General features: G+C 39.8%; 1 protein-coding gene across 5 annotated transcripts in view; it reads right to left on the reverse strand.

Moving 5' to 3' along the window:
* EPHA3 (EPH receptor A3) overlaps positions 1–24,210 on the reverse strand; it is a 277,193-nt gene that overhangs the window by 44,352 nt on the left and 208,631 nt on the right. For 2 of the 5 annotated variants that reach the window (XM_072993963.2, XM_072993967.2), the window contains 4 exons: positions 21,062–21,224; positions 17,886–17,988; positions 16,938–17,005; positions 9,887–10,012 (listed from right to left, as the gene is read on the reverse strand). In XM_072993963.2, the coding sequence (XP_072850064.2) occupies positions 9,887–10,012; positions 16,938–17,005; positions 17,886–17,988; positions 21,062–21,224 (460 nt within the window). The remainder of the gene's footprint in view (positions 1–9,886; positions 10,013–16,937; positions 17,006–17,885; positions 17,989–21,061; positions 21,225–24,210) is intronic. The other 3 variants (XM_078389833.1, XM_072993965.2, XM_072993966.2) reach the window with 3 other exon arrangements.

Raw genomic sequence — 24,210 nt, forward strand, 5'->3', positions numbered from 1 at the left:
GCGTGGAGGTGCCCCACCCCCAACTGGTCCACGCACGGAGCCCGTACCCTCCCAAACGGTCCATGGACTGAAAAAGCTTGGGGATCGCTGAAACAGTGTACTGAATTTCAAGCATGTATGTGACATCAAAAGAGGTAGGCAGGGAGCAGGAAAGGCTGCTGAACACAGAAAGGTATCATCCTGTCTATATTCATGAACATGCATCTTAATCTTACCAAAATATTATGAAGATGTGTGAGAACACAGCAATGTTTGCATTGATCTCCCGGGAAAGTGTGCATTAGTGCTACATGCTAAGAATTAATAACAAAGATGACTGATGATGATGATAGTGTTACTATTAAGCCTTAAGAAAGCATAACAATGTCATCCAAATAGTCACACAGTTCACTTCAAATGGTTCAGGGTTGTCTCCTTCAATAAGCAACAACAACAAAACCCAAGAGTTTTTAATTTAATTTCAGATCAGCAGAGGTTAAACTTTGTTTTCAGTTTGGACTGTCTGGGAAAAGAAGGATACCGACAGAAATTACAGGAGCAACTTTACATGCTTTAAATCTACTTAGGGGATGCTAGGCACTTCTATTAATTGAGGCGTTTGTTGCCTCAGTCGATCGCATTGCATTTGTAGAGAATTTGCACACAGATGAGCTGTAAATGCAATTGTTTCCTCCTTTGAGCTAGGCATGCTCTAAATCACAACTCTGCCCTGTGCAGTGTCCCTCTGACATCCTCTTTCCTGTTCAGATGCCTCTGTAAGCTTAAACCTTCTGTGCTGAAGGTCTCATTAATGAGAATTTGGTAATCCATTCCTGTTAGCCTAGATAGCCATGTAGCTCAGGCTTTGACTCAGGGGTAAACTGAGTACATTCTTGCAAAAAAGCATTGCTTAAGACCACTTACTGAAAGGATATACAGGAATATATAAGTACAGGTTAATATTTTACAGAATATGCTGCAGAAGATAGGCATTTATGTATATACCTGTTCCTAGACTTAATGAACTACAACTTAAGGGATAAATTACTTTTTTGATGGGAGTTAACTAGGGTGGGAGAAAGTTGCTTCTCAAAAGTAATACCCTGAGAGGAAATGATAAGTTACTTTTAGTTCTTTCATAACTAACATATGAGACAATTTACAGAGGTGTCTGGAGTGGAATTTTTCTAAGCTTTTTAAAATATTATTTTCTGATCAATCCTAAGGTTTCTTTTAAGGTAAAGAAAAAAATGACAGGGAACTGAAAAATAATATATATCAATAAATAGAATATATTAATCACCTATCACTTTTTTGTCCTATGGGTCTTCTAAGAAGGTCAGGAGATTGGGCCCTTTAGCTTTACCTCTTAATCCTCACAACAACCTTGTGAAGTAGAATTGCATGAGAGTAACTGACCCATGGCAAGCAAGTGAGCTTTGCGGCCAAGAGGGATTTGAATCCAGCTCTTCCTAAATTTTGTATCTCATCTCTCCTATTTTCATCTTCAAATGCATATGGCATATATACATTTACTGGACTTGTAGCATTCAAAAATGAAATACATGAGGAACAATACCTTTTTATTCAGGCCTTCCCTTACCTGAGGCACATGTATATTTCTTCTTCTTTTTTTTAATGTATGCACTTGTGGATTTGGTTTCTTCAACATGCTTTAGTTGTGAACTATTTGGTTTTATGCTATGCTTTAATTCTGAGAACTATCTCAAGAATCATGTGAATAATATTTTAAAGATAGTTCTAAATACATAACTAAATTATTTTTGAGTTTTCACTGCCTGTATCAAGAAATATATGGGGAGGGGGGCTTAGAAAGCAGGATTAGAGAAATCTATCTATCTATCTATGTATCTACCTACCTACCTACCTACCTACCTACCTACCTACCTACCTACCTACCTACCTACCTACCTACCTACCTACCTACCTACCTACCTACCTACCTACCTACCTACCTACCTACCTACCTACCACCCAAATAGTGCAAAGCATTGGACATTGACAATAAAATAGTAAAATACTCCCCGTTCAAAATGGACTCAATCTAATAAAGATCTCATAATGCTGAGAAAAAAAACACATTGGTGGAGAAAGAGGTACTTCCACGACAGCCACTGTAGTGTAGTGGACAGAATGTCAGACTGGGATCCAGGAGACCCGTGGCTCAGCCACAATACTCACAGAGCTGTGAGTTGTGATAAAGTATGGCAGATGGGCATGAAAATCATGTTTCGTAATGGTTTGTGGTTCAAGCCAACCAGAAAACTAAACCAGTTTGATGTTCAAGTTTTCAGTTCGTGTCTGGTGGGGCGGGGCCTACCTGCCACTGCCACCATCATCTTCAGAGGCAGAGGCATTCCAGGAGCTGGGCCTGCTATCTCTGTGCATGCGCATGCCGATCAGCTGAACCTTTTTCTGCTTGGCACTTGGTTTTCCTTCAGCAAAATGGATGCCCGCCTGTCCCCTTCCCGTTGCCCCTGTTGCATCCCTACTCGTTCATGCTGCCTCTGCTGTTACTGCTGAGGCAGCGACCCAGCTTTCCTTCCAGGAGTTGGTCTTGCTTTCTCTGCACATGCATGCACCTGTTGGCAGTGACGGAGGCAGGAGGACCAAGTAGGAAGGCAAGAGGAGCAATGGGAAGGCACCGGAGGGCTTCCATTTTGCTGAAGCAAAACAAAGTTCCAAGTAGAAAAAAGTTCAGTGCTTTGTTCCATTTTGGCAAAACGGGTTGCATGAATCACACCACAAACCAGCCCAGTTCATGTTTTTTTTCCCCAGTTCATAGTTCAGTTTGTGCCCATCTCTAATACAATTTAATCAACGTAATGGCATACAATACACATACCCTGCTTAGTCATTGCTATTTCTTAGTTTGACAGCAGTGGCGGAGGCAGATTAGGTTGCAAAAATCCTAATTCATAGATTGTAAAAGAGTGTGCTGCAGTAGTATCTACACAATCCTAGATCAAAAGCAGAAATCATATATGATTAGATAGAAATTTAGAACCCAAAATAAACCTGTTATCAATATTAAAGGCTAATGAAAAAAGAGATCTGAACTGTAGAGCAATTTAACGTACCTTTATGTCTCCTTACTACTAAACAGTGGAATGTATTGAGAAATGTCCCTGTTGTAAATCCAAACAATATAAACAAAGATTACAAAGATGTCTGTCTTCATTTGAATCAGAGAATGGATAGCTGTTTCCATCACTCATTTGACTGTCAGTTGTAAAAGTGACCTGTCGTGCCATTGTGGAGCACTCATTAAAGAACCATTTTAATTCATTTTAAATGCTTTAAAAACATTTCAAAGCTTTTAAGATGAAATGTTGTAGCATTTACTGCTGTGTAATTAACTGCTGGGAATTATAAATGGCTGTTGATGTAGACACGTTGACCCAGAGAAATTGCACTAGTGAGCAGAGGCAGTTGGAATTGATGAGGATGGTTAGACTAGACTTGTTTAATATCAGACAAGAACCTCTTATAAAGAGCACTCTGAAATATGTTTCTTAGGCTGTACCTGATGTAGTTCTCAAGCAAGGAACAAGATGCTCGGGATAGTACCAACTGCCTCACAACTTGTTTCTAAACGTGTTATCAAACACTTTCTTCTCTGACCCTATTATAAACAATAATGACCAGATAAAGCAGGTTACTGCCAGTTCAGACAGAAGATGATGGAAAACACTACGCTCTTCTGGGGTAAAATATATATATATTAAAAAACCAAAAGCACCATGAATTTAAAAAGTAATTTCAGTCTCCTTGCTATAACAGCTATAACCACTTCAGATGTTAAAAGAAATTATATTTTATTGAAAAACGAAGATGTCACTGTATTCTATTTACAGAATACAGTGGTGCCTCGACTTACCAATGTCCCTACTTATGAACATTTCAAGTTACAATCAGCTCTGACCACAAAATTTTGCATCTACTTGCGACCAGAGCTTCCACTTATGAACAGAAAAAGGCATGGAAAAAGGCAGGAAATTCAAATTGCTAACTGTAGGTGGCAACAAGGCTGCTTCTTTGTAGCTCTTTCGCCTAGCAGTTAGAGAGCTTTCTGTTTTTTAAAAACTGTTCTGGGTGTTTTTGCAGTGTGATTTTGGACTCGGGGGGTTATGTTTCTGTGCTGTGATGGGTTTTGGGGGGGTTTGTTTGTGTTTTGGGTTTTTCCCCCCATTTCCAATGGGTCTTGGGGGGTTTGGTTGCTCTTTGGAGTGTTTTTCCCCATTTTCGATAGGTCTTGGGGGGTTTGTTTGTTGTTTGGTTCCCCCCATTTTCAATGAGTCTTGGGGGTTTGTTTTTTTTGTTCCCCCATTTCTGATGGATCTTTGGGGGTTTGGTTGCTTTTAGGTTTTTTTTCCCCATTTCCGATGGGTCTTGGGGCATTTGTTTGTTTTTTGTTTCCCCTCAATTTCCGATGGGTCTTGGGGGGTTATTTGTTTTGGGTTTTTTTCCCATTTCCGATGGGTTTTGGGGGTTTCTTTTTTTGGCTTTCCCCAATTTCCGATGGGTCTTGGGGGGTTTGGTTGCTTTTTTGGGGTTTTCCCCATTTATGATGGTCTTGCTTTTTCCTTTGTTTTCTCTGCATTTCCGACTTGCCCTCTTCATTCTCTGTGAATTTCCAATATGGCTCTGTTTGTTTTCTGTGCATTTCTGATGGATCTTGCATGCTTGATTGGTTCCCCCCCCCTTTTTTTTTGGCCAGAAGGGATTAATCACGTTTCCAATGAGTATTGCAGTGATTTTTATATATGGTAATTATTTTCTTTGGCTGGAACAAATTAATTGCATTTCAATGCATTCCTATGGGAAATGGTGCTTCGATGTACAACCATTTTGAATTACTTCCATCTTCTGGAACAGATTATGGTCGTAAATCGAGGCACCACTGTACTTATACTTTGTAGAAAATCTGTTTTATAAAGCAATTAGTTATGAACTCAAAGCAAACAAAAGGAATAGAAAAGTAGGGTTAACTCCTGTTTGTGCTGCACCTTTCCTTTGTCCCCCCCCCCCCCCCAAAGCTGCATGCCTGTTTGGAAGGCTACTTCTGCAAGAAAGTAACAAACATTTATAGTACCAGGCATGAGCAAGGGAAGCATCATTAGAATTAACCAGATCTCCTATTCAAATTTGAAAAATCCTATTACAAAACCAAAAGTACAAGGAACAGTCATATCAAGAATTTGAATATTCTTCAACAATTTACGACAAAACAATAAAAACATGTAACCTGTGGTTGAATATTTCAGTGTACTAAGATATTTAGTTTACGCTTGAGCAAATGATGCTTGCTATAGATGCTGAGTGAAGCTACTGAACTGTAGACTGTTGATGGATTTAACATTGCAGTGTGTGGTATTAAACAGATTAAACAGAAGTAACAAAGGCTGGGCGTTCACATGCTCACAGAATCAAAGTGGCTATAACATGCTCACTTCAACTTCTGTCATTATGTGCAATGCACAAACTTATTCCTTATTTTAAAGCAACATAACTATCCACTCCCACAGGTCATAGTGCTTTCTTCATTGATTAAACAAGCAATCAAAAATTGATGACTGCAATGCTCTCTATGTGGAGCTACCTCTGAAGATGACGCAGAAGCTTCAGCAGATTCAGAACACAGCGGTCCCAGTCATTTTTGGGGTTTCCAAATTTGATCATACTTCCCTGATTCTGGCCCAACTATATTGGCTCCCTGTAGTCTTGTGACACAAATTTAAAGTGCTGGTGTCAACATGCAAAGCCTTAAAGAGTTTGGGACTTCAATATCTGATGGATCATCTCTGCCAAAGAACTGCTACCTGTGTAGCAGTAGTTTACAATTTTAATTTTATATTTATTGATTGAGAGGGTGGCTTTGCTTTTAATGTTGTTGTAAATCACCCAGGAAAGAGGTCTTTCACTGTATGAGTGCTATAGATAAATAAATAAATATTGTTAGGTGAATCAATCAACCAGTATCTGAAGACAGGCAACTGACTTATTTGATTAGTTAGTTAAATAAGTTCAATTATTAATTAATTAATTGATCAATGAAGCAAAATTACATTGAGTCCTATCCATACCAAGTTTCAGCTGTATAAATTGCACAGTCTTGGAACTATGACACAGACAGATAGTCACATGATAGTTCTTTTTTTATTAACTCTGTAAAAAAAGAAGAGAGAGAGAGAGAGAGTATACAAGTGCTCATGCCTGCGAAAACACACAAAGGCTGTCAGGGCATGATATGGTTCTATTCGTAAAGCTAAGCAAGCTTGATCCTATCAGCTGTCTGCATGTGAAAGTGCCTGGTAAGACATTCTGCTTGGAGGAAGAGCGATGTGTGAATACAAATGATGAATGAGTGAAGTAGAATTCTACTTACTCAAGCAGTATTCTGCCAAAATGCATTCGTAACCTTTAAAATGCAAATGCCTGTACTGTTTGCGATATGTTTCTCACTGTTTTGTAATTTATCCATTTCACCATTCTTCTTCAGTAACGTATCAGGTTATGACTTCTCTACAACAGAAGTTTGAAGCACAGTCCACCAAGTTCTCCTGCTGCAGAATAATCCTGCATATCAGACACTCATTCTTTTGAAACTGACTGGTTTGCCAGGAATGTTAGTGATTAATAGTATGTCAAGAAGCCATTTGCTCTTACATAAGTAACTCAGATGCTGCTGACTGATTTTTTCTAATCTACTGAGCAACCATCAGCACAGCCGGATTCTTGCTTAATAGTATATAAGAAAGTTTAAAATATCAGTAAAGCTTGAAACTTTTCCTTTTTAAAATTTCAAATGTGTGTATGAATCACTTGAACTCCTGGGAACTCGACCTTTGTAGATTTCTATACACAATGGCCTTATCCACAACTCTTGAATTTTTCATTTTGCAGAATACAGCAATGCAGTTTTTAGCCGTTTCAAATCATAAACATAGATGTGTTTGTGCACACTTGGAGGGAAAAATATAAATTCAGATAGGTACCAAAATATGTATCTAAATATATAATTTGGCAAATTATCAGGGAAACTGAGCAGAAAAGAACGTAAATACATGCAGAAATATTGGGGACTTGGATGGATGTAAGCAGGTTCATTGGTTACAAATGAAATGCAAAAAAAGAAATAAGATCCTGTAGGTTTTCTGAAGAGACGAAAGAGATCTGGATGGGTGCTAATCTCTACATCAGGGGTGTCAAACTCAAATTCATCGGGGGCCGCATCAGCAGTTTGGTCCCCATCAAAGGGCTGGTTGTATCTGTAGGGCGCCCTTATGGGGGGAGGGAGGGCTGTGCGGTGGGGTTGCGCCTGGTGTGCTGAGCGGCTCCTTGCGTTGGACGGGTGGGCGCTGTTGATTGGCAGGCGCTTGACAGTGATGGGCAGGAGCCCTTCCATGGAAACCGAGCCGAGGGAGAGCGGGGGCGGCCAATCTGGTGGGGGGGGCCCTCTGCAGCAAATCAGGAGCGGGTGGGAGATGCGCGCCAAGGGAGGAGGAGGAGGATGTCTGGGGTTTTCCCTTGTTCTCTCTCTCTCTGTGTCTCTCTCTCTTCCCCCCTCAAGTCATCATCCTCCCCCTCCTCCCCCCCACTCTCCCCTCCCCTCGCGCCTCCCGCCCTTTCCCGCCCGCCCTCGACCACTTGAGGCAACGCAGCCCGAGCGCCGAGGCACAGTCCTGCCTCCCAGCGCCTCCGCGCAGCGCCTGTGCCGGGCGGCTCCAGCTCCGGCTCCGGCTGCGCTTGCGAGGGGGGAGGAAAAAAAAGCCCAGAGAGAGAGAAAGGTGACGGGCGACGGGAGAAGACGAGGGGCGGCATGGGGGGCGAAGCGAGAAGGAGGTGAGCCCCCTTGCTAGCTTTCGCTCCGGGGATTTGGAGCCAAGGGTGGCGGTGCCGGGGCGGTGGCGAGGGCACCCGGGAGGGACGAGCGGGGGGGACCCGTGGTCCGTCGCCTCAGCACTCCGTGGGCGAGCGGGTCTCCTTAGGGATGCCTCAGCCCGACGGGAGGGCGAGGCGGAGGGCAGCGCCCGGCCGCCTCTCCGGCCTCTCCTTCAGCCGTGCTTCTGCCCCCCCGCCTCAACTCAGCCGCCCCCATGTTCCAGCTGCCCCTCCTCAACTTCAGCCCTCAGCAGGTGGCCGGGGTGTGCGAGACCCTGGAGGAGAGCGGCGACGTGGAGCACCTGGGGTGCTTCCTGTGGTCGCTGCCGGTGGCGCCGGTGGCCGGCGAGGCGTTCCACCGCAACGAGTCGGTGCTGCGCGCCCATGCTGTCGTGGCTTTCCACGGCGGCCACTACCGCGAGCTCTACCACATCCTGGAGAGCCACAAGTTCCCCAAGGAGTCGCACGCCAAGCTCCAGGCCCTGTGGCCCTGTCCCCATCAAAGGGCCGGTTGTATCTGTAAGGCTGGCGGCGGCTCCGCGGGCCATCAGACGAGGTCTGGTGGGCCGGATTTGGCCCGCGGGCCTTGTGTTTGACACCCTTGCTCTACATTGTCAGAAATGTTGGTCAGTCATTATCTGGTGGTTCTAAGATGTAAAAGAGTGATGAGCAAGGGGTGGCCCTTCAAAAGCTGTAGTAGGGCTGCAAGACTAATCAGCTCAAGTCAGCATTGCCAATGTGAGGAATGTTGGGAGCTGCAATCCAAGAACTCTAGGTGACCATACTTTACCAGGTCCTGGTGTACAGGGACACTTACAGCTCTTCTCCTACAGGGAACACTTCTTGGTCTTCTATAGGAGGTTGGGTCTCCTCCTGGTTCTTCTGAATTTGGATGTGGCAGCTCTAAACAATGATTTTGCATTTTATCTAAGCCCATCCCCAAAGGTTTGTGGTCAGTAAATGACTAGGTGGATCGGGACTAAAATCCAGACATCAACATCTGACCTAATTTTTGAGCTTCCTTGATCTTCACCTCACCTCCTTCCCTTTCCTGCACCTAGTTTGGTAAAAAGCTCTAGAGAATTCAAAAAGCTTGAATACAGTGGGGTCTTGACTTAAGAACGGCTTGAGTTAAGAACATTTTGACTTAAGAACCGCTCTCATAGGAAAATATTGACTTGACTTAAGTACTTAGATTTGAGTTAAGAACTGAAAAAAACCCACGTGGGAGGCAGGGAAAGTGCAAAAAGTGAACTTTCAGTTAACTGTTGGCCAGTGAAAAGGGTGCCTGTCTGCTTCCTCACTCCTCCCAGCGTTTAGAGAGTGGATTGGGAGACAGTCTTCAGGCTGCCTGGTACTGTACTGCCTGGACTGTATTTTCCCTGCCTTCCCTGAACCTTTCTTGACCTAAGAAAAAAAAAAGAAACAAAATATCCCCCTCTAGTGGTCGAAGGCAGAATAGCAGCTTCCCATTAGTTTCTATGGACGGAAAAGAGCAGATACGGATTAAATGGTTTTCAATGCATTCCTATGGGAAATGCAGATTTGACTTGAGAACTTTTTGACTTGAGAACCGCCTTCCAATACGGATTAAGTTCTCAAGTCAAGACCCCACTGTATTATTTTTTGACACTTTGGTTGAGCATAAAAGCAGTATTGCTAACCATTAGATTTTGGAAGTTTTTTTTCTCTCTTGGAATCTGTTGGGAGAAAAGTATATTTGTTTTTTATATAAAAACAAAACACAAAAACAAAGAAAACAAAACACAATGCTTTCTCAATACGTTTCTCATATCATTTCAACCCAGACAGTAGTAGAACTAGCACAGTAGTAAAACTAGTCCTTTTCCATGGGTTCTTGGTTATGCTTATTACCAAAAGTTTAGCATGGAGATATCAAGCTATTAAAAGAAATGTTTGTTCTTCATCAGTAAAGAAATGAAATGGCCACATATGAAAAATACAATGGATAGGCTATGTTCTCATGAGAAAGGGTCCTTACCTGCTCCAACAACTTTGTCAATGGCTATACTAGATGAATCTAGCTCCTTGGCAAATTCATGGACAGCTTGATTGGGATCTTCGTATGTATGTGGATCCACGTATGTTCGAAGTCCTGGGAGCTTTACTATTTAAAAAAAGAAAGCCAGAGAGACAAGTGTAACTTCAGTCAAAGTAGTTGTATACACAAAGGTTGGTGAATGCATTACGAAATTAAAAAATCTATTAGAGCAAAAATGCTATATTCACGGGAAACACATATTTTAAGAGCAAATCTTAACAAATCTCTCTACATGTTGAGATTGGAGAAATTACAAGGGGGCGGGGAGAGATTTCTTTCAATTTTGTCCTACGCTTTCTAAAGTTGAGAGAAAAGTATATTTGAAATCTTTTCTCCTTGGACATTGTTGTCTACGGTGTTTCCCGAAAATAAGACAGGGTCTTATATTAAATGAATGAATACTTTATTATGGTCAAAGACCAGTAAAACTAAATCAATATAAAATAGATATATATAATTATAGTTTCGTAAAGTCAGTCACAGTAATAAAATTCCATTAAGACATGATAAAACAACCCCTTCTTTCCAGTTAATAACATCATATATCCTTAATATAAGTAAAACCTCAGCCAGTGTTATATTAAAAGCATTATATTATCCATCTAAAATCACCTACTCAAACATCTGATTACCAATAACCATTGCTGCAGCACAGAATTTGGCCACTTGTCTCATAATATAAGGGGTATTGTCAGAGAGTAGCAACTGGACATAATCCTCCTCTGATCTCCCGGGAGATTTACAGATAATAGGTGATAAAAGCTCCATCCGAAGATCCCGATAGCAAGTACAGAAAAGGAGAACATGACCAACTGATTCAACTTAATCACTAATACAAGGGCAGGTCTTATATCAATTTTTTGCTCCAAAAATGCATTAAGACTTATTTTCAGGGGATGTTTTATTTTACAGTCATGTCATATTCTGGTTGCTGCATAATGCTGCACAATGGCGGAGGGCGTGGTTTCACTTAACTAGGGCTTATTCTTGGGGTAGGGCTTATATTACGAGCATCCTGAAAAATCGTACTAGGGCTTATTTTCAGGTTAGGTCTTATTTTCAGGGAAACAGGGTACTTCTGAATGCACTTAGGTCACTCTCCAGGATGTAATATGGAGCAGTTAGAGCCTGCAATGTTACTTTTGAAAATTAATTTATATTCATTACAGTACTTTAAAAAGCAACATGTTTTAAAATGCATTTATTCTGTGGCTTTAAGTTGTGCTCTACAGTGTACTGATACCTTTATTAAAAGAACAGGTGTGCATGTATTTAAATGGTTTATGGCAGAGGTGGGAATGTGTGGCTCTCCAGACGTTGTTTAACTACAAACCATTATCCCTAAACTAGCATATTCTGTAGTGATGGATGATGGTAATTGCAGTCCAGGAATATCTGGAGAGTCACACATTCTCAGACCTTGTTTATAGCAATTATATAGACTGTAAGAGGTCCAAAAAAGGTGCCCCCAAGTGAGTAAATTCATAAGTATTGTGAAAAATGGAGTGAAATAAAGTCCACCCCCATCTTTAATATTTACCTTTCGACAGACTAAGCAGTACTTGTTTCCTGCTCTTACCCTCCCTCCCAAACCAATGGCTGCCAAAATTAATCAGATTATGAAAGCTCGTATCTTCTTAAATGTTAACTGCCTCCTCTACAATTTAAGGAGCCAGCTCAGGACAGAGAGGCTGTGTTTGGCCACAGATTACTGTGCTGGTAGTATTTCCTTCAGGAAAAAAATGGTTGATTGAGGAATACATCACAATAAATTTCCCCAAACCAGAGCAGAATTTAAAACACCCAGGCACACCCCTGTGAGCAATATATTGCTATTGGTTAAAGGTCTCATAAAACCCACTGCCATCCATGCTGGGTTGCATGTTACAGACTCTCTCCTGCCCCTAATAAACTCTCTCTCTCTCTCTCTCTCTCTCACACACACACACACACACACACACACACACACACACACACACACACACGCACACACACCACACACACACACACACACACACACACACACACACACACACACACACACACACACGCTCACACTCCAATTTAAAACCCTCTGAGAAGGGTGGATTACTGCACCCAATTTTTATTTTTTGTATGCTAGTCTCAGGGTTCTTGTATTATCAGGTGGCTGGAGGCTGCAAAGGGAATTATATTTTCACACCAATTACTAAAGAGCAGTCCATATAGTAAGCAGATTCTGCCATAAGCAGCGGATAATAAACACGTGCCCATGTGTTAAGCTGCACCACTTTACAGCTCCTTCTGTGCAGGCAGCATCATTTCCATTTCCATTTCAGCAGCATGAATTGCCCTACGGGTAGTGAAGGAGTCAAAAGGAATCGGCCAGATGCGGGCACACTGAGATGGTCTGAGAAGGTGAAATATATTTCTGCTCCTTTGAAGTGATATTACAGGATTCGAAATAAGGCTGCAGGGAACCTTTCATGGCTAAGGCTTTTTCTCAAGCAATTCATAGTCAAAAGACTGAAATAAACCAGCTGTTAGGGCCTGAAGTGCAGAAAGTTTATTGCAGTCACCAAAGTTATTCTATCCTGTTACTGCTGACCCATGGGGACTTCTGTGTTTACATTTGCCACTACCAGTGCTGCACGGACTAAGTTTAGAAAGTGCCTGGTACTGTTGGGTTTATATTTCCCTAGTGGCAACCTGCGGAAAACAAATTTCGAGGGTCCAGCAGTAGCTCCAAACATTCTTTAAAAGCAATTGCCCTAAAAGCACGACTGGCAAATTACTGGACCTTCCAGATTTTTGGACCTTAGCTTTTACAATCTCCTACCATTGGCCATGATGGGTTGGGCGTAAGTACCCAGTTCCCCAACCCTGCCATAAATGAACTATGAAAATAGTTGTGGAATATCCTTTCTAACTATCACAGCATGTCACAATGAAGGTGTTTCAACAGAGTCAACTCTTCTTGAAAACAAAACTTTCAAGATAACTCTTTAAACAAAGGAAAACAGAAGACCTACAGAAGGAACAAAACACACCAGTGTCTCAATCAAAATATTTTACCAAGAGCCAGATGTTGTCCATGGATATACTGAGTAACAATTAAAGGATGCACCTTTGGATATATACAGAGTGGACTTCTATCACTGCTTAATATCTAATGGAACTACTTACTTACTTACTTACTTACTTACTTACTTACTTACTTACTTACTTACTTACTTACTTACTTACTTACTTACTTACTTACTTACTTACTTACTTACTTATTTATTTATTTATATCCCGCCCATGCTTTCTTGATCACCTGAATCTCTCATTTTATGTATCTTGGCGTGACATAAACTTTGTGAGTAAATTAGGAATTGTTCAATTAATAGTCAAACTGCTGCCATAGTAACAGCATATTTAATAATGAGTTTCATTACATATGCTATGTAATAGAAGTTAAATAAAAAATTTAAAATATTAGGGAAGTGTTGCCAGAAATCAAAGACATCTTGAAAGCAATATATATATTTCTGAACGACAACTCTTCCACACACCCCCCAGTGTGGATTAAAATTCATTTGTCATATTACAACATGAGCATTACTGTGAAGCACGAAAGCAGGAAAACCAAAATGGTTGAACCTACAGGAATTCAACTACTGTGACTAATTTAGAAATAGCGATTGCGCCATTCCACTGTATGAGGGTTCAGAGAACAATTTTTGACCTGTTATTTGTCCATGACACTTTTTAAAAGGCTGTTTCTGTTTAATAAGCTAATTAAATTTGAATAATGAAGACCTCATGATGTGGGCCCACATAATACTCAATGGATAGCAAGCCCAGTGTGTTAACTGGCAGAGTATGGCCTTAAGTAGCTTGATATCACAGCTTGCATGTTTTCAATAAAGAAAGTACGTACAGGCACGCTCTCAGGGGGAAAGCTTGAGAGAGAGGGAGGAACACCCCCCCCCCACAAACTGACATTTCAATCACCCCAACAAAGATGTAATTAAGCAGAGGATTTAATTTCTGTAGCCTTATGAAAGCTACATAGAAGGGACCTGCCATGTTAAGTCTAACTTTAGTTGTACACACGTCTCTACATATAATAAGGAAGGACTTTAAAAAATGCCACTGTGAGGTTATTTCTTTAATCAAATTGTCTCAACAGGATGAGCCTGAACTATTAACATTTTCCAATTCCTTTGAAAGGTCTCATCTCTGGGGCCAAATTAAGATGCTGAAGTTGGGTGGGCGGGTTAGTGATGTTTCTTATAATTCTCTGAGTGAAAAAGAAGCAAATATTGTTATCCTTCTGTGTGTGTGTGTGTGTGTGTGTGTGTGTGTGTGTGTGTGTGTGTGTGTGTGTGTGTGTGTGTGTGTGTGTGTGTGTGTGTGTGTGTGTGTGTGTGTGTGTGTGTGTGTGTGTGTGTGTGTGTTATCCAGTTTTTCATTAAATCCAGTATAAATCTAACCAGAATTTACACCTGTATTCATAAGTACGGACATTAAGTGTGTATAGTATCCCACTCCTTGCAATATGAAAATGAATTGTTCCCCCCAAATCCCACAACGATCCAGGACAGAGTGGATACATTCACAGAAAGAATCTCTCTTGTATGCCAATGGATGGTGGTGGTGGGATCATGATGGACATCCACACATAATCAAAGCCGGAGACCCAATCAAAGCCAGTTTTGTCATCCTCCAAGTTTCTTTGTAGAAACAAAGCTTAAGCAACAGTTTCTACAATAACATTAATTATGAAGAGAACTGAATGGAATTTGAAATATAAAGCAATTTGAACTATATAGTGTGCTGCAATAGCTGATACAGATATAACCCATATGATGTTCAGAAAAAAGTTAAAGGATCAGGCATTGGGGCTGTGCTCTCTTCTTAGAGGCTCAACCTCTCTTACATGCAAATCTCGTTACATTTATTTGCACTTGTTCAAATGTACTTGACATTATCCCTAATCCAAGACAAACAGATGGCCAAACTATATGCTACAGATAGCCCATCATTAGAGGACAGAGTTTCTTAAGTGCTAAAAACATCCAGTTGTCCCTGATCAGTTGTCACTGTTTGCACATTTGCTTTCTTGTTTTGTGATTAGTTTTCTCAGGTGAACATGGACTTTATCTGCAAGCCTGACTGTTCAGTCATGCATTTCTGCTGTAATCACACCTTGGCATTTTTAATTGTTTGTTGTTTTTAATGACAGGTTAAGTGTAATTCCCCCAGACATTCCAAAATAGCAAAATGATGCTAAGTGTGTGTCTAGAGCAAATGGAGTATGATACAATTATAACTAATAACTAATAGTTTGCTTCCTTTCCATGACCACTGAATCCTACTGCCTCACTCTGTCTAATGATAGGATCATGGCTTTCCAGTACCATATATGCAGTGGTTCAACATCACATGTTAAGTCCTGAGCAGGTGTTACATGATACATAGCATTTCAGAGGTTTAGTCACCATCATCTGTTCAACCAGAAGATCCTCTCCTGCTTGCATAAATCTCTCTCTCTCTCTCTCTCTCTCATGTATGTAGATGGGTGCTTAAGTTACCAGAGGCAAGATTAGAAATGCAGCTTGATTACCGTATTTTTATATGGATTGCTATGAGGTGTGGAGGTTGCCAAAAATGTTCTTCATATGTTAGACTCAATGAAATGCATCTTTTTCACATAAGAATGTGGTCCTTTCACCACAATGCATCATTTGTTGTTGCACAGTATGGGGCAACAGACAGAGATTGCACAGTGGCCAGCTGTTGAGACTTGTTAGCGAAAAACATTGGTCGGCCTTCAGTCACATTAGAAAACAAAGCCATACTCAGCAGGCATTCATTTGGAGACACTGTTCCCAAGTTTACTGAGAACAATTCAGATCAGGCTACTTAGTGAATGATTTATCCTAAGTGATGTATTGTTCATTAATTTCCAAACACCTGTCCAGAAATGAAAAGGTTTTTTTTAAAGCACCAGAATTGTGGAATACAGATCTGAAAAAAAAAAAAAAAAAACTGGCAACAGAGAGACAGGGTTGCCTTCAACAATGATTTTTTTTTAAATTACAGGAAAGCCCTTCTACTAATATAAGACTTGACATGTCACTTAGTACTAACCCGAGTCCACTTAAACCTTCCTCTCTCATCCCCCTGAGAACCTGTTTCTAAAGATTGGTGGACAGATGTGCACATGACAAAAAGTTCTGCAGTTGGCAGGAGGTACCAGTGAAAATCAGGTACACTTGCTTAAGAGAACAGGCATGAGCAAAGCATCTACCGCCAGAGGTTGTCAAGTTGTCCCTCCCATCAGCATTAGTCAGCACTGCCAGTGTTGAGGAAGACTGGGAGACTTAGCCCAACAATATCTGGAAGGCCACACTTCATCCACCGTGGTGCTAAAGGAAAATCACTATTGGATTCAACCTCTGTAGCTGATATTTTTAAAGACATGCAGTGCTTGAAAGTAATATTATTATGAATCTGGCCCCATTGCTTAGCTTTAACGTGTCTGTTGTCTTCACCTAAAGCAGGGATGAGCAGAGATCAAGGGACTACATATGCCTAAGAAAGTATTTCTTACAAAACCTGGGATTTTAACTGAAAGAGCCTCCTATCACCTCCTAGAGGCAAAACAAATATACAAAATGTGTATTTTAGGGGTGTGGCAGGCTCTGGGGTAGACTCTCAAAATATTGCAAAATTCCCTGTCGTGCCCACTAAAATACACAAGGGAATGTTCTGAAGCAAGCAAGCAAGCAAGCAAGCAAGCAAGCAAGCAAGCAAGCAAGCAAACTCTATATAATACAGAAGAAAGCAAGAGAGGAAACGGAGAAGATGAAAAGCTGGATCAAGTGTTAATTAGTCATAGCTTTGGGTTTTTTGCCACCAAACATACATTCTTATTTATTATGTTGTAATAGAATTTGTTCAGATACTACAAAAATTTTGTTAATGCAATAAAATATATGATGTATTCTTTGCAACGTACAATGGCCATTACCAAAGTATAGCCTCTTCTCATCCGCTCCATGTTTTGATTTACTATGTCCACAGAACCTGCAAGCAATAAAAGGTAACAACATCAGAAATGCAAGATTTTATACTCTGCTCACACATTTAAAAAACACATGAAATGTCTTTCCTGAACAATTAAGTACCTGTGAGAAAGTCTAGTTCCATTTACTTTCTCTGAGCCCTACAGGGCTGAGATACGTTCTGAGGGAATTTGAGGAAATTGGCTAATGAGATGATATGTTGATTTTTGACCCCTTCAGTTTAGTTTTACAGTTGCCTGAGAATGTGTTTATAGCTGTTTTTAACAAGTTCTGTATGACTTTTGCTACTATTGTCAGCAGCCTCATTACTGTGTGCAGCTCTGCCATGACTTCCTGTTCAACAGATGTGGGCAAAGCCTATCATTAGGGATGGATAGATTGCTCTACATCTAGTCTGGTTTGTCTCCTCATTTGTGCAAGCAAAAATGGTTTCTCTCCCATTTTCTCATTAATCACGGGTTTTTGAAAAACAATATCTGCACCCAACCCCCCCCCCATTTGTATACATACTTTTAACCGTTTGTTTTTCAGTTACAAAACCTATTTCTAAATACTGTATATTTTCTTCAAATATGCATTTCTAGATGTATTCTATGCTAAAACAGACATTTTGGTAGCATCTGTGAGCTGTAAACTGTATCTTAAAATTCAGAGAAGTGTAAAATCTGAATAATAAGTTTGTTACTTTGTATATGTTACTCTAGGAAGTCTGCAAGAGGTCTACTGGCTTCAAAATGCACACTGAACAACATGGCAAAACCTCTCGGTTACACATTTCGGCTCATGACAATCTCTCAGTGATACTGTTCTTTTTTTTTTTAACTCCAGTGAGGCACTGAAGAAAAAGAAATAGAAATGGGTAAAACAAATGATGAACTAACCTCCCAATAAGGATGTAAACGACAATTGTCAGCAGAATAATTGCTATGGCAGCTGAAACAGCAATCATTGCAACTTGGCTATTCTCGCTGGAGATGGAGAAAGCTGGAAGTTAAAAGGAATAAGAATGAGCAAAACAAAAGCATTAAATATATCACTGCTGGCAAACATAGGCAGCAGGTAAGTGGGGTTATCGCAGCATCACTTTGTTTTTTAACTGTGGAATGACTTCCTGCCCCACTGCTTAACAGAAAAGCTTTTTCACTCTTTACCAAATGGAGAAGACCAGCTGCTAGGCATGTATTGGTAAGTTAAATTTATTGAGTTTGATCCAGACAAGCGAAATTAATGGAATTTAAGAGCTTAATCTTGATTCAAACATATTTAGAATTTCACATATTATGCAGATTAACATGGTTTCAAATTTCTTGACATGTAGAAATATTCCAAACCAATTCATGTTTGCAAAAATGGCCCCAAAATCATTGCAAAATAATATGAGGATAATAAAGAATACTCTGCAGTATGTTCTACAAAGCTTTTTATCAGTTCATTTTCCAAAATCATTTACATGCTAGCTTGCTTAAATTGAGACAACACAAAAACATATTTCTTTGCCATATTCTCCCATAAATTATTCCAGGGATGTTAACAGCTCCCTGTGTGTCATAAAATTTACTCCATAGGCTGAAGGTCATTGCAATAGTCATTTGTTAACTAAAATAAGTTGCGAAGCTACTTTCTAGAATGAACTGGAATTATGAAAGCTCACAAATCTCTAAAATTCAAACATGTCAAGTGCAAGCTTGGCTCACTGCTAAATTTCTCTGTTTATTTTTGAGACATTATACTCTCCAAGCAGAACATTTCTTAAACTTCAGACACTCAGGCCCAATACGAGGTATTTACCCTAAACCTGCTGCTGCTACTACTACAGTTATCTGTGGTGTAATCTATGTTATGCTATGAGTTTGGAATTCCTTTCTCCCTTTGCCCGCAAGAATCTCATCTGTCAAGACAAATTAATCAGGGCCAACTACCAGATAGACATATTATTTTTCCAGTAGTAGTTTACACTGTAGTTGAGATGGACAGACTGAATATTAACTCATTCAAAATATGTTCAGTATTACTTACAAAGAAACTGTGCCTTAGATCTAATTGTTTTATCTGAAAGCATTTCAGTTTCAAAACAAAGCACAGAGCTTGCAATTCTACACCCACTTATCTGGGAAATGAACTCAGTAGGCTGCACTTCTAAGCTCACTAGGTAATAGCCCATTGATAGGATGGCAATGTTAATTTCATTGGGTCTGCAGGCTTGATATGACTTTTTAGGCAATGTTCATGCTTGATGCAAGGAGGTGCATTGTATGTGTTCTGGTTAGGTAATGTTCTTTGCAATAAACTTTATAGCTCATGATCTTCCCAGAAGAAACCCAGGAAACCAAGAGGTGATCAAGATCAGAGGCAGTTTAGTTGGATGGATTCATATTGGACATTAACCTTACGTTCTCAGAGAAACATTCATGAAGGCAGTCCTCCGCACTTTGTTGTTACAACCACATCATCTTCACAACAAGTCTGTGAGCTAGGTCAGGTTGAAAGTGAATGACTAGCCAAGGTCAATGAAGTTACCCAAGCCACCAAGTGAGTGCCAAGGCTCAGTAAGACCTAGAATTAAGATCCGCTAAAAGCACACCATGCTGGCTCTACTAAACACATGTCCTTGCCCAACAGAACTTCTGACATCTTCAAGTTCCAACTCTCCCCCTTCAAGAGCAGGTTTTCATAGGGTCAAAGGAGGGGAGAGGTGTTTTTTTGGATAAAGATTTATTTACTTCACCCCATTTGGAATTAATCATTTCAACTCGTTTGGCCCTGGCTTCTTACTGTGGAACATGCTGGATCATTGAGGCCCTCCGATAAGATATAGAAATAACATTTTGTTTCATAGAGAGCAGGGTAAGAAACCTTCTGTACCAGGAAATTTGTTCCTTTTTGCTACCACTTCATTAACTTTGTTAGACATTTGACCTGACTGCTAAGTGATTTCCCCCCTGATCATTCTATTGTATTCTTAGACTTATATGAACTCTTACACTGTTATATTATTATTAAGCTTGCATTAAGCTTAATATATCAACATTCTGGATTGGAAAAACAGTGGGGTGGAAATCCAACAATAAAAATAAATATTTTGTCAAAAAAAGAAAACTAAAAAGAAAGGGGAAATCATCATCAACATTAAAGCCTCCTCTGTCCACAGTGAACAAGAAGTGATTAAGCTACAATTAAAGGGCTATTAATAAATTGTGGCATGTTCCAGATGAACACAAAGCAACAAAGAGTCAGAACTGAAGGAAGAAATGACTAATTAATTCTGAAGAAGACCTTTACTGAGCAGGATTTCTCAAACTGAAGAAGGGAACAACCAATTAACAGTAGAAGGTTTTTCCTGAACAAGACTTATCTCTCTAGCTAAAAAACAAACCTGAAATATTTTAGCCATGACGACTAATGTAGCAGTATGTGAAGAACCATATGGAAGTGTCATTTTAACTCTACTTTCAGCTGAATGGGAAAAAGAAGGGCCTCAGGCTCTTGCAAAAACACAAGTCAGGTCGTATGATGTGAGCATTCGATGGCATTTGCTTTAGTCGAGACTTGCATGAAAAACTCCTTTCCCATTCCTACTGAACACACTCTAACAGTGGCTTGGAAGAAACTGTGTTTAGAGGAAATGAAAATGAAAGCATCATTCAGTGGATGTGAAATCAAGGGGAAATGATGCTGTACTTCTTTTGGAGTTCAGAAGTTGTAAAAGTCTATAAGGTCAGGCAACAATGTCAGAACATTATGACTTTCTGTGGATCTTTTGAACTTTTTTCCTGGCAGGACCTGCCATCTAGCCAAAGATTCATTTAAATCTGGCAACATAAATAAGATATGGCAGCAAAGAGCAGGAATACCACCTGGGCTATTTTATGGTATAATTCTCAAAGCATGTTTTAAAATAATGACAAAGTATAAAAATTTATAGGCATGTTACCCGGAAAGGCAGATCATAAATATAGAATCACATTTGCTGAACTAGAGAGGGAATAAAGCTAGCCAGCTGTATAAATTTGAAATGGGGACAGGAGAACATTTAAAATCAATTTTTACCAATACATACAGTCTGGACTGGTTTCGAACTCAAACTTGCGGCTGTTGGTCCCATATCCTGCAGCAGTTCGGGCTCTAATTTGGAAAATGTAAGTAGTGTCTGGTTTGAGGCCATTGATGGTAACGTTGGTGCCTTTTGCTCGCAGAATGGTGTAACTTGTCTCTTGTTCCTGCTTTAGAAAAAGAAATCACCCCATTAAAACCCAACACACCCAAAACCAATGGGGGCAGCATAGCCTCTTAGTTCCACTTACATAACAGTTCTTGTCTGTGTCATTCTGGCTGGGCAAAGAGCACTTGGAGTGCTGTTAATTGCATTCACATGCATGCTATCTCTTTTTGCCAGAACCATGAAAGGGATTTTGCATTTGATGCAATCAGAGATACTCATTCATGGAATTGTATTTGTTCATTAAGGTTTTAAATGTGTGCTATAAATCTCCTTATCTGACCTCCATGGAGACAATCAAAGGATCAAATCCAAGAGGAAGAAACCAGAATTCAACTTAAGCATTTTCTTCATCTGGAAAGGAGGGACTAACGGTGAAAGTCTTGTAACTTGGAACAGTTCCTTTTTTAACTACAATCACTGCTCTAGGGGGTATTTGCTATATATATATATTTTCCCCCTGATTTAGGCTGTCTTGATAGGGCAAGAACATTCAATAAGGAATGCTCATTCCCTGTTAGATGCCTCACTTGCAGCCAAGAGTGAAAATTAAAGAGCTTTTTTCCCCACACCTCAAGATCTCCATAATTTGCCTCAAATATTTGTATATTTCCCCCTCCCTCTCTTTGGAAAGCAAAAGGATTGGCTGACTGCCAAGAAAAATTGAAAAACAAAAGTCCAGTTGCCATGACTCAACTTCCAGATTTGGGCTATCTAGAAACAGAATACTCTGTAGGATGGTTGCTTCCTGAAAACCTAAGGAAAACTGAAACCAAATATCTACAGTGGACCCTCGACTTACAGACGGCTCGACTTACAGACTTTTCGAGTTACAGACTTCTCTGGCTGCAAAATTTAGATTCGACTTGCAGCCAGAGAATCGACTTACAGACCAGAAAAAAACTAAAATTGAATAAAAATAGAATAAAAACCACTGGTTATGGGATTAATCGGTTTTCAGTGCATTGTAGGTCAATGGAGATTCGACTTACAGACTTTTCGACTTGCAGCCACCATTCCAATACGGATTAATTCCTTAAGTAAAGGGTCCACTGTATTTTGTTTGCTGTGTTGTTAACGCCGTTTCCTGACATTATTTGGAAAAAGTGATCTCCTCTTATAAAGCAGTATACTGTACTGTACTTCTCTGTCTACTAGATGCTTATGACAGGTAATGTTTGAGAAAAGAATTCAAGTGTCTTATTGAATTGTAATTCACTTGCTGGCCTTTTCTTTTCTGTTTTGTCCTTCACTTGCAAATGTTTCCCTCGGATAAAACAGTAGCAGGGGTGGTGGAGGATTTAGATTAGGCAAAAAGAGGAAAATGTCCTAGCCCTCTCTTCTAAATCAGATTAAGGCCCCTGTTTCACATGGGTTTCATTCATGACTTCACTGCTACACATCTCTACACATCTCTTGCAGGTGACAATACATTTGAAAGGAAGCTATTTGTCTAGCAAACATGGATATATCTTTCTATGCACCTTGAACTGTACAGTTCAAGTCCTAATTGCTAGGGAAATCACTAAGTTTCCTCAGTGACTAGGAAGTATTATATTATTTTAAATGCTCATCTGGGCTTGGAAGTGGTGTGTAGAGTTTATTTAAACTGACCTTTGCTGAATGAGATTTAAGTTTCAGCTTCCTAAAATGGCAGCTGTTTTCTCTCGCTAAAAGGGATGCTGAGTAGGTAACCATGAACAAATGGAGCAATGGGAAATTCAAGAACTCACAGTTGTTGAAACAGGCTTTTATACATTTCATTTTTAGTGATGTTTTTGTAGCTTTTGTTAATTAACAGCACCATCCTCTGGATGGTTGCTTAGGTAAGTCTTGGTATGTTCAGTGCGGCTCATCCCCAGGTTATGTAGTTACAGGCTTGCTCATGTCCAGATATGAAGATACTGTACAAGTTTGCAGCCTACATATCCTGAATGCACAGCGTTATCTCCTACTTGCCGGTTCCACTGAAGCTGAACAGTAGCTTTATAGTGCAGCTGTAGCTTTGGGTTACTTTATCCTTCATTATGCAGGTTCAGGATGGAAAAATATCTTAGCCTTACAAATGTAATTGTAAAACTTGCTTCCCTCACACGTTAGGACACAGAACTACATAATCCTTTGGCTCTCTTTAATCAATGAGAAGATATTCTGATGTTTTGACTCCAAGAGAAGAGAACATTACAGTTGTGTCACTATTACTGAAGGCCCATGATATGGCTGAAATTTTGAATTTTATTTTATTGATCTAATTTAATTTTAATTGTAGTTTTGTTATTTTAATTTTGCTCATTTTGTCTTGTTGCTATATTATGAATATCGGCTTATGTTTATTATTCCCTATTGTACACTGCCCAGAGAAGAAAAGATGAATGAATGAATGAATGAATGAATGAATGAATTAATTAATTAATTAATTCAATCCTGGAAAAGAGTCACCGAGTTCCATGACTACAGGCTAATTAATCACATGTAAAGAGCTTTCACCACCTAACCTTTACAGACATAACTGACTGAGCTCACTAGTTACAGGATATACAGTAAATACTTTCTGGAATGTATCTCCTCGATAGGACAAAATATCAGGAAATAATATTATGTAAATCATTCACTTTCACATTACTACAATGTTATTCATTCTATAAAATTATCAAAGACCTGAGAAATTCAGACACCTTCGCATTTAAAAATATATATTTAGATAACTCAAAATACAGGAATAAGTATATTGTTATTTTAAGTTGTTAGATTACAATAATCTATTCAACAGAGTTTTACAAAGAGTTTTAAGATAATAAATCATGTTAATAGCAGGGTAATTTCTGTTTTATATGCCATTTTTAAACACTATACAGTAATCCTATACAAAACTTATCTAGATAACTCAGTGAGTTGAGTACCTGGCTATGGAGCCAGAGGTCAGGTGTCTGATTGCCCACTGTGCCTCCCATGAAAAGAGCCCACCTATATAATCTTAGGTAAGATGCACA

The sequence above is a fragment of the Pogona vitticeps genome, chromosome 3, assembly GCF_051106095.1.
Source record: "Pogona vitticeps strain Pit_001003342236 chromosome 3, PviZW2.1, whole genome shotgun sequence".
Taxonomy (NCBI): Eukaryota; Metazoa; Chordata; class Lepidosauria; order Squamata; family Agamidae; genus Pogona; species Pogona vitticeps.